General features: G+C 32.4%; 1 protein-coding gene across 1 annotated transcript; it reads right to left on the reverse strand.

Moving 5' to 3' along the window:
- Positions 1-1,806: 1,806 nt before the first annotated feature.
- Positions 1,807-4,993, reverse strand: LOC134281902 (ashwin-like). Its single transcript, XM_062764329.1, has 4 exons — positions 4,853-4,993; positions 3,214-3,407; positions 2,523-2,937; positions 1,807-2,304 (listed from the first exon to the last, which is right to left on the reverse strand). Exons 1-4 carry the CDS (start codon positions 4,976-4,978, stop codon positions 2,242-2,244), a joined length of 798 nt encoding a protein of 265 aa, XP_062620313.1. The 5' UTR covers positions 4,979-4,993; the 3' UTR covers positions 1,807-2,241.
- Positions 4,994-11,582: the final 6,589 nt, after the last annotated feature.

Raw genomic sequence — 11,582 nt, forward strand, 5'->3', positions numbered from 1 at the left:
GGTACCACCAAATTTGACCACTTGACCTTGGAGTTTGACCTACTTTTACAAAAAGAATACCACACTTTAACCTTGGTCATAACTTTTGAACAGTTGGAGCTAGGGCTTTCATCCTTCAAAAGTGTATTCATTGTAACAAGACTTTTCAGCTGATATAAATATTTTCATTTAATCTAGATTGCAAAATAAATGAACAATACTCTGAAGTATTTTTGTTTTTGTTTTCTTTTAAAAAAATATTGAGAAGATTGTCATGACTGGTGTAAGCAGCTGTTGGACTAATATGCCGAGGGGGTTTTCCAAGAAGAGTTGAGGGAATGTGCATGCATCAATGATGAATTTCAAAATTATGTCATGAAATCAGTAGGGCACACTTGCAACATTCTTGGCATTTTGTCATAATTACAATGATTTAAAAACAATTAACCCAGGGGGAATTTAAGTCATGTGCTTCATTATATTGATCAGAAATGTCACTGTAGTCCAAACAAAAATCTAGGTTGATGTTTTAACTACTAATGTCACCACAACAGCTCTGATGACTAAAATCTTCTGATTAATATTTAAAAAAAATACTTGTTATTTATTCATCAAGTGAAAATTTCGGGTTTATTAAGAAGTCCTCATTAAGTTTCTACATTTGAAAAAAAAAAATTATTCAATGACTGTTCTTTCTCTAACCTGGTCGGAGTGTACCTTTCATGAAATTGAACACTTTAAAGGTACTTGGACACAGATTTGAAGTTATTATTTTCTCTATAATATTACAACTTATATATTTTAATAGCATTTCACACAAAAATTAATTAAAAAATCTTATTTCATATCAAAGATATTAAAATTTAAAATTTTTTGGCTGGTTTGATTGACACATCCTTGCACTTTCACAAATTAATTTTATTCTTAATCCTTAGGAAAAGTGACAATCTCGTTTTGTATAAATGAAAAATATTAATCCTATGATCCAGAAAATTAAGAGTAGACATGTTCGAAAGCAAAACAAACACACAATATACTGTCAGTCCGTGCAGTTGTGGTAAGCAGACTGTGACGATTGAATGCACCTGGCGAATTGTAAACATAAACAATAACAGAACTCATGCCCTGTTTACAAAAACTGTGAATATAACATGAGTATGCTCGATTTGCTAAACTCTGTATGCAACTCTTAGTTCGGAATGAAGATACTTGTGAAGGAGTTTTGCTTTCTAATATTGCTACTCTGAATAAAATTATTTTTCTGGATAAAAAGTTTTAATATTTCTCATTAATACACATCAAGGTTGCCACTTTTCCTAAGGATTAAGAATAAGGTTAAAATTTGTGAAAGTGCAAGGATCTGTCAATCAAACCCATCAAAAAATTTGAAGTTTTAATAACTTTTAAATGAAATAAGATTTTTAATTAATTTTTGTGTGAAATGCTATTAAAATTAAGTCGTAATATTACAGAGAAAATATTGACTTCAAATCTGTGTCCAAGTACCTTTAAAGTGAAAAAAGTGTATTTGGAATTGAAGCATCCCCTCCTATATTTCTTTTTTTTTATTTGAATGACATTTTCCCTGAATAATTCCTTATTTAAATGGGGCATACTTAGTAAATATTAACCTTCACATACAATGTGTTAGTTAGGTACAATCATATCTCTATGTCAACATTTCTCTAAAGTCTGAATTACTTACTATTTTACATGTAATGAAATTATCATTTTTAAGTACACCACAGGCACTTGGAAAAAGTGAGATGCTGACCCCAACAGAGTAAATCAAGTTTCAAAGCTTTGCATTTGTTGATAGTATAAATTCGTCCATAACCTCAAAACCAATATTCCATGGACACTTAACACAGAAAAAAAATTGGAGTGGACTTAATTCACTTATTTTCAATGAAGAATTAACCAGATTGGGCCATAAGAAGAGGGAAATAAGCACTGAACAAAACTTTTATACAGAAACCTGATTTGACCCTGACATTTAGAAATTTGTACAATTCATGTGGCTGAAAATTCTTGACATTAAGGCACTATTAGTACCAGTTTAGCCAAAGAACCAAGTGGAGATCAAATCATCTCTCTAGATCATCAATCACACAGATGTACAATCATGAAAAAATGATCACTAGTTGTGTAGTAGATGTATTTTCTAAATTCTCTCAGCAATATTGGATAATCTTACAAATTTATTCATTATTCAATATATCCTTTTTAAAAAAATCTATCATAAATTATTCATTGTTCATTTCAAGGCCATGAAACTTTCTTCACTTTAAAAGTCTTCTTTGAGGAGCTCTCAGGTGAAGTGTCCTGTAAACAAACAAACAATAAATAAATAAATAATAAAATAAAAATATATTGTAATAAATAAAACAAAGCATGTGACCCAGTTGCAAACTATATATATTTTTAAAAAATCATGTAATATATTGTAAGACTTAAATGTAAAAATATAAATTTATTAAAAATTTGCTTTCCTCTGTAACTTGATAAGATACTCTGAAAACCTTGATACTGTTAGAACTTACCATTGCCTCAGGTTTGTCTGGAGTTTTTCCCCCTTGCACATCATCCTTAATAACTTTACTTTTCTTTGCCGTCTCTGATGCTGATAAAGACAAGTTATTTATCAACTTAATGGTCCTTTTCTCTGGAGATGAAGCGGACTTTGTATGTTCTGTAGCTTTAGAGGATTCTGAATTGTCAGTCTTTTCTGAATTACCTCCATTTTGCTTAAGTTTTAAAGACGTTTTTGTTTTCTCTTCTGATAATTTTTTTGTCACTGTTGCTGCTTTGGATGAAGTGCTGCCCGAGCTAAGCTTGATTTTTTTCTTTTCAAAGTTAATACACGAGGGGGGTGGCTTGATCCGCTCCCCTGAGCCTGATGAAGGGAGGTTAAACGAAGTCAGGAAGCGAGATTCACTGCCCGCACTCTTCACCTTCCTACAAATATTAATGCATTATGATATTGTATATAATGTTACATACTTCAGAGTTACTGGTATATATAAAATATCTATAAACAACTTCAAAGTGTCTATCATTTAATATTCAAATGAAAGATCATCTACAGAATCTGAAATATTAATTTTAATACTACATGATGAGGGCACCTGTAACTGACATAATGTTTAAGCAGTGAATTATATATTATTTACCATGTTACAGAGGTACATATACTTCACTAATCATATGACTGCTTAAAAACAATAATCTTACTTTTTATCAGGACTGTCAGCTTCATTCAGGCTGCTTTTTCTTTTCTTTGCCTGTACAATCTGTCTCTTTGTCATTTCCCGGCCCCGCCGGTTGTTCCTGTATGTCCTCTGGGGGAGGGGGATGATGTATTTATAGTACAGGTCTACCAGCTGCTCTTTGTCCAACTGTGTTAAATCTTTGTGTCTGATAAATCTCTGTTAACAAAGGAAAAACTTTGTGAAAAAAATGTGAAATGGAACCTTAATTCTCAATACAAAAATTACCCAGGCATGCAATTACAATAGATGTGTACTTTTTTACATCTCTACATGGAAGTTTTAAGGTACCACATTTTTGACATTTGCAATGCCCTGTGTCTATAGTAAATATGATCCACATTCTCAGTGTGTAAGGTTAAAAATCAATTACGGTCCTAAAGTGATGATAAGAACGCTTGTTAACTTTATATTTGGAATATCATCCCAATTGAGGCCTCATTCATTTTAGTACTACGGTCACTTCAACAGGCCCAGTACATTTAGCTTCTTAGCTAGAATTACCTTAGCTGTAGCTCTCTGCTTGAGAAAGTTCTGACAGATAAAGCAGAGAGTTACATATCCATGCATTGTAAAAACCTTCGATTTATGCCGCCAATTGTTTGTCGCTCACTTGTTCAGGTATTATTTCTAGTATTTTATGTTTTTCCCATCTTTATTTATAAATGATATCCGATAATTATAACCATACATTTAACTCCTTTTCCTAAATAATTATTAATATTTACCTTTCAACAGTTCAAGAAGGGCCATTTTAGGATGTGGACATAGAATGGGAATCTTTAAAACCACCATTCCAAATCCGTTAGAGGACTTTTTCAGACCACTGAATGAGTAATAATGTCAAATCCACTAGCCCCACTGGCTAGTGTCTCAGAAAAGTTTTTGTAAAGACAGTGTTGAAAGGTATATAAAGTATCAATAATTGGATTCAAATACATGATTAATTATCAGATACCATTCTAAAAGCATAAAAAATCATAAACTACCAAAAATTATACCTGAAAGGAGCGAAAAAAAAAAAAATTGGTGGGGTAAATCAAAGGTTTTTACAATGCATAGATCTGTAGCTCTTTGCCTTTATTTATCTTTGTAGCTTTATTTAGCTACTTCGTTTAGGTACATGCAGCCCTGGTTAGGTATTTCAATGCAGTTTTTCAAATTGCTTTAAAAAAAAAATAGTGATTTTCTGCTCGCTTGAAAAAAAAATGCAATTTAAGAAATGTACATATACAGTGATTTATTTAGCAGCTAAATGAAGTTTCTTCAAGTAGGTTAATAAAGCTATGTAGGTGACTCAAGATATCTTGCTAAATCTAGTGATTGTGTCAGAGTTCAACATGTTCAAATGGGTACAGGTTCATCTGCATCGATGCAATTTAAGTCAACATTCATCAATTAACCAAAAATTGTAATAACCGCATAATTATGTCTAACTATAAAGAAAAATGGTTTTAATAAACAGGATCCAGTAATTTATCGCTAGCCATATGGTCAAATACAGTAAAAAAAGCACTGCGGGTTCCAGAAGTACGTCTGCATGTATGAAGATGCCCAGGTACCGACATATTTTAAAATCCTGCTTTTTATATATGAGCTCCAACCTGTCTGAGAATCTGTACAAGTTTTTCCTCGGACAACAGTTCTGGATATAACCAATCATGGCTATCTCTTGTCCGAGTAGCTGACTCAGACACTTCGTTCTCCGATTCCATGTTCTCAGCCTGCATTTCCTCTATGTGGATTAAATTTAATGGAATCTCGATCCCGATGTTTTGTTGTTGATGCGAATGAAAGGCATATTCTCTCATGGGCGTCGGAATTGGAACCGTGTGTGTGGATGTGTGGGTGTGTGGGTGTGTGGGTGTGTTATATCCCCATTCTTTAAAAAAAGATACACATGATATAGGTATTGAAAATTGGAGCTTCACTTTTTAGCCGGGCTTATTGCTCAAAGAGCAATTGCCGGCTTATGTGATCCTGTTCAAGGCAGGATGTTGACCCCATAGTCGCCATTTTAAAGTTACGTGCAAAAATATAGTTCTTACTCTCAACCGCTTTTGAGATAATACAAACGGTAAATAAAGCAACAAAAATAAAACGAAGTTTTATCTATATAAAATAAACAATAGTAGTAATGACTTTGAAAACTTCATAAGTCAAACTTCATAAGTCATTAGCGTAAGGATTTTTGATAATCAGTGTTACCGTAGTTCTCTACACATACGAGGTAAAGCAGAAGAGGGAACCAGACTGGCCTGTTTGTTTACATTCTGCTGCGGTACCAGATTAATTCTGATTCTGACAAAATCGGACCGTGGTATTAGGATTGAAAAACTCACTGTCAGTGTCTTATCATTTATATTGATAGTTTTAAAATATTTTTTTTCATCAGAATATAAACGTGATTCGTGTAAGAAATCCATTCTACTCTGTAAATGAGCCCGGCTCTCTGTACTTCTGAGTACTTTGATTTACTCTAGCCCCTCCCCTCCACCATTTGAATAAGCATATACCTTTTAATCTGTTTCCGACGCCTATCATTATGGATTATGGTTCACTAGAGGGTTATATCTGTTTTAGGGAATATTAGATGTTCTTAATGTGTTAATAAGGTAAAATATAAAATAGCTCTGAATGAATCTGTGAAATAAACTATACCCCCGCTTGAAAAGCAGGGGGGTTAGTATGTCCGTCCGTTATCTGCTTTCACTTTGGAATTATACCCATCTCTTATCCACAACTCCTCTTATACACGTACCATAATAGCATGTAATGAAATTGAACGATACTTTCACAGAATCTTTATTACTTGTTGTACCAGGAATGAGATTTAATGATACTTTCACAGAATATCCGTTCTTAGTTCCATTGCGCACCTCAATTCCATTTTACTTTTTGATCTAAATGACATGTATATTTCAGGTCTCCCATTGGAAAACATGGACTTTGCCATTGTTATCATATGAGAGGCTGGGGTATAATTTTATGAGCCTAATGCTCACAGTATAGCTAGTTTTAGGATGATAATTTTCTGAGCTCTGAATCCTAAAACTTTAATGTAAGAAATATTCTCCTATACATTAAATTGTTATATTTGAAAACGAAGTGTTGCAAGTTACATCGATGTAAGCATATATACAATGTACATTGTCAAGTAAACTGTAGATTTATGCACCAGCTTAATTGTTCAAATCCCCAGGAACCAGCGAGTGTACCACAGCACACAACATCCAGGATCCAGAGCACAGTCACTTATATTAATGTTTCTAGATCTGTAATTATTCATTTCTTTAAACCCCTAGTTTAACAAAGATAATTTTAAAAAAATTACAGAAACAAGTGCATATGAGCTCGAGGCTAATATGACACAACAATGTGGACGATCGGCTCGATTTGTGATTAACAACAACTCACAAACTAGAGGGATTTGAACCAGGTTGTTACTTTCATTCTGCACTTCGCCCAACGATGTCTGCAGCCTGAGGACACATGCACAGATTCCTGGTGCATCACATATATAGGGACCTCAGAGGCGTAGTCACAAACTTAAAAGTGGGGGAGTTCAACTCCAGAAATTCTTTGACAACCAAAAAAAAAAAAAAAAAAAAAAACCAAATTGAAAGTTCCCCTAACTCGAAAATCCTATTTCGGGGGGGGGGGGGGCAGGTCTTGACGATTTAATTACTATACTATGTCTTTATAAGACAGTAACTGACAATATCGACAATCTAAATCAGAACAATTCAAAAGATTTTTGGAAGGTCCTAAACAAAAATAAAATTAAACAAAACTCAAATTCTTCCAATCCAGGACTTCAAGCATTTATAAATCACTATCAAAACTTGTTGTGCTCTAAGGGCAGTAACTCCTGTGAATATGTAGATAAATCTGAAATTCAGAAACTTACTCCCCTTGACTATCCTTTCACATGCAGTGAAGTCAAACTTGGCATTAAAAGTCTAAAATATGGTAAATCACCTGGACAAGATCTAATTCTCAACGAGTTTATTAAAAGTGGCTCAAGTACACTTCTAAATATATTGACAAAGCTCTTTAATAAAATTCTTCTTACTGGAAAAATACCTGAAGCCTGGAATTTGGTACAAATAACTTCTATTTATAAATCTGGTGACCCATGTAACCCATCGAACTATAGAGGATTAAGTGTTACAAGCTGTATGGGGAAACTCTTTAATGGACTTTTACAATGCCGCCTAAATTCATACTTGGAAACAAATGGCCTACTGAGTAATTATCAATTTGGATTCAGAAGAAACCACCGTACCACAGATATATATAAACAAACAAACAAAAAATATATTTTAAAAACCCTTATAAATAAATATTTAAAATGGAAGAAACAAAACATTTATGCATGTTTTGTGGATTTTACTAAAGCCTTTGATACAGTTGATCGTACTTTAATGTTACACAAACTATACCAAAAGGGCATAGGTGGGAAATTTTACAATATTATAAATAATATGTACTCAAATACTAAATATTGTTGTAAAGATGAATCTTACTATAGTGAACATTTTATAGCTACACGCGGGGTTAAACAAGGAGATAATCTTTCCCCTATTCTTTTTAATATATTTATTGATGACTTCTACTCACACTTAATTAATTATAACACAAGTCCTCCTGAATTACAAAATATTGAAGTTGGACATTTATTCTTTGCAGATGACCTAATTCTCCTCTCTACTGCAAAAGAAGGTCTCCAAAACTCATTAGACTGTCTCTCAGAATATTGCCTAAAATCAAAATTGACTGTTAACTCTGATAAAACTAAAGCAATGATTTTCTCAAATAAGAAAATTGACACAACTCAATATTGTTTTTATTATAATCATTTAATAGTTCATCTTGCACATGAATATAAATATCTAGGAATTATTTTTACTTATAATGGTAAGCTTAAGTATGCAGCTGAACAACTAGCTGACCGTGCAAGAAAAGCTTTTTATGCAATGAAACGCTCATTACCTTTTCATAATAACTTATCTGTAAAAACTCTTTTGAAATTATATACTTCACTTATTGAACCTATCATTTTGTATAGTTCTGAAATATGGATTTCAGACTTTAATATTAATATAAACAATTGTGATCAACTACCTTTTGAAAAGATACAGCATTTGATATTTAAAGATATTTTGGGTGTACAGAGAAAAGCTTCAAATTTAGCCATTAAATATGAGCTAGGAACAGTCCCTATTTGTTGCAAAGCTATCATCTCAATGTTTAAATACTATAAGAGACTAAAAAATGTTAAGAATAAAAATAGCACTAGAAATCAAATTCTTATTGCTGCTTCCTTAGAAGATGACAACTTATATAGTAATGGTGTAAAGGATAATTGGCAAAGTCAGATTGATAAATTAAAAAAGAAACTTAACCTTCCATCATTAGATATAACTGATAACACATTCAGCAGCTGCTTGAAGAATTTTTACATAAAACATGTTAATTTGCAACTCCAGAACATTGAATTCTCCAAATTTGGTAAATTATTATTTTTCAGTCAAATTAGAAAGAATTATGAATTACAAGACTACTTAAAATATCCAATAAATAAAGCTATACGTTCTAAATTAACAAAACTGAGAATTTCTGCACATCCTTTGGAAATTGAAGTAGGCAGATATTCAAAGCCTTGTATCCCAAAAGAATCGCGTTTTTGTCACTATTGTAAAACTGTTGTAGAAAGTGAAATACATTTCATATATGACTGTCCCTTATATATAGATTTGCGAAAAAAGTACTGTTCTTTGAACATCTGTAATTTAAACGATAACATATTGAAAGAAAATCATTGTAAAGTATTATGTAATCCTGATAATGCAGTTCATTCTAGAAGGCTGTGTGAATTTTTATATGAATGTTTTGAATTGCGTTCCAAAAATAAAGCACAATTATAATATATTTATTTAATGCATTTATTAGCTCATCACTGTTCATACTATATTGCTTGCATAATGATTATGTTTAATCTTCAAGTTGTTATACTCTGCATTGTTGACTTCACTGATCCATACACTTGCATGTATGTATTTTATTACTTGTCTTTTATATGTAACATGGTTGTATGCCAACATGTTTGGTGAATCAATAAAGAAATTGAATTGATTGATTGACTATACTACATTACTATTTTTTACAACTATTACTTCAAGAGAAAATGCTTACTCAGTTGTTGAACATAAAAAAAATGCCATAAAATGAGGTTTATTATTACTTCAAAATAGCTGTGATTTTGTTCTTCATTAAAAAGGGGGGGGGGGGGCACAGACATACTCTGCCCCCCCCCCTTTTGCCCCCCCCCCCCCCCCCCGATCTGAAAGTGGGGGGGGGGGGGGCCTAGTGCCCCCCCCCCCCCCTGTGACTACGCCTATGGACCTTATAGTTAATAAATATGCAGTTTTTCTTCCTTAAAGTTAACAGCATCAGAATTCTAGAGAGCGTTCAGGTAGTACCTGGCATTGAGATAACACTCATATATATGGAAGTTTTGCATCGCAAGAAGTATAAATATTAAAATTAAATCCCATATCACGAAAAATTGACCCTGCGATAAAATTGAAATAATAATTTAAAATAATTTACAACAATAATAAGTAATTTCAATAATAAAACACAATTTTTTGGAACATTTTTTATTGACAATATGTATACATACATGAAAGGGATTGAACACGTGTTCTAAAAATTAACTTAATAAATCTTACATCATTTCATTTTTAAATCAAATTTTGACTTATACAGGATCATGGCAGAGACAAAAGAGAGTGCCCGGATTGGTATATTTTTGGGTCTACCCTTGATACATGTAAGAATAGTAAAAATTTTTAAAATGTTGAGAAATTGTAAACTTTCCATGCTCAAGCTGGTGTTCAAAATTCAAACTTTATCGCCCCGCGTGTCAACTGTATAAATACTTCGGTGGCAAATATATAAGAATACTTTAAAATAAACAAGTTTATATGTGTACTCAGCGAATATTCGAAAATATATAATGCAGACATAATTAATTAATAATTGCCACTGCATTTAAGTACCTGTTAAAAATCAGACAAAAAAAAAAAAGATTCATGGTGGTTCTCAGAATTCGATGATTTTCCACATATAGATTTCTCTTGCACTATGATTCATGTATGTAAAATGAAAAATGTTTTGGATCCTGGTTACTATGGAAACCTGGTCAAAATGAATCATTAACTCAAGATTATTTATCTCCATGGCAACAGCAAGTTTCCATAGCAACAATGCAACAAGGGTTATTTTGGGCATTTTTTGTATAGAGTTATAATGGAAACGAATAGATAATAAATTAGAAAATGTCAATATCTTATGTGTCTGATAAAAGTAATTTTTACTTAATAAACCCATGGCAACAATTCTGAATACCTAGAAACCAAGTTTGTAACCGCTGAACCCTTTTACATACTCTACTCTTCGAGGCCTTCCATTTGATATGTCACACGACAACCTATGGAAAACTTTCTTAATATGCACTTGATGACCCCGGAACACCCCCGGGCTGAACTTTTTTATTTTGCACTTGACCCCAGTGCTATGCAAAAATGTAGGTGATTCAAAAATCGGAGGGTTTTCCCGCCTTCCAGTTTGGGGTCACGTGACCAAAAATTCAAATGCTGCCTTCTGATTGTTCCAAAGATTGGCGACGGTTTATATGAGCCCACCCCACCACTCGTGATTTTTGCCTTGTTAAGAATTTGTTGTTTACCGGACTTATGACACTGATCACACTTGTGTTATCTTCACCTTTTACCCTCTCCAATGACCACACGTATAACAAGAAATACATGTAGATAAATTGTAGGAAAACAATGTACCCTTCTTAATTGAACAAAAGCTAAAATTTTCAAATATGAAAAGAGCCTTCATTTAGGGCTTAAACCTTGAAATAAGTTTATAACACATAATTCATTTGAAAATGAAACATAACTAAATACTGTATCTGAAAATAATCATTATAATATTTTGTTAAAGTTTTGTGAATTTAAAAATAATAAAGTCTTAACTATGACGAAATTATGCTAATCATAAATCAAATATACGTAATTATGAAAATAAATAGATGTCTCTTTGATATAATACAGAACCTCATGCATTTTGCATCCTCGTGTCTTTGTTTATTTTTAATCTTAAGTTGAATTTTCAACTTCATATTGAAAAAAAATTAATAAAAGACACAAGAAATCGTAGATATAAATGTATGTGTCTCATCTGAAAATAACAATAAAACGAGCCAGTTTGGTTAAGAAAAGACACTTGCATCAAGCACATGCAAAGTATCTATTG

The sequence above is a fragment of the Saccostrea cucullata genome, unplaced genomic scaffold (genome assembly GCF_032062105.1).
Source record: "Saccostrea cucullata isolate Sc308-1 unplaced genomic scaffold, CSIRO_AGI_Scuc_v1 ctg616, whole genome shotgun sequence".
Classification (NCBI taxonomy): domain Eukaryota; kingdom Metazoa; phylum Mollusca; class Bivalvia; order Ostreida; family Ostreidae; genus Saccostrea; species Saccostrea cuccullata.

Excerpts from the sequence above, each read along its gene's own strand:
- LOC134281902 (XM_062764329.1), bottom strand. The coding sequence starts at position 4,978 with ATGCAGGCTGAGAACATGGAATCGGAGAACGAAGTGTCTGAGTCAGCT. Across the intron at positions 2,938-3,213 it reads GCTGACAGTCCTGATAAAAA|GAAGGTGAAGAGTGCGGGCA; the intron begins GTAAGATTATTG and ends TAATATTTGTAG. Across the intron at positions 2,305-2,522 it reads CAGACAAACCTGAGGCAATG|GACACTTCACCTGAGAGCTC; the intron begins GTAAGTTCTAAC and ends GTTTGTTTACAG.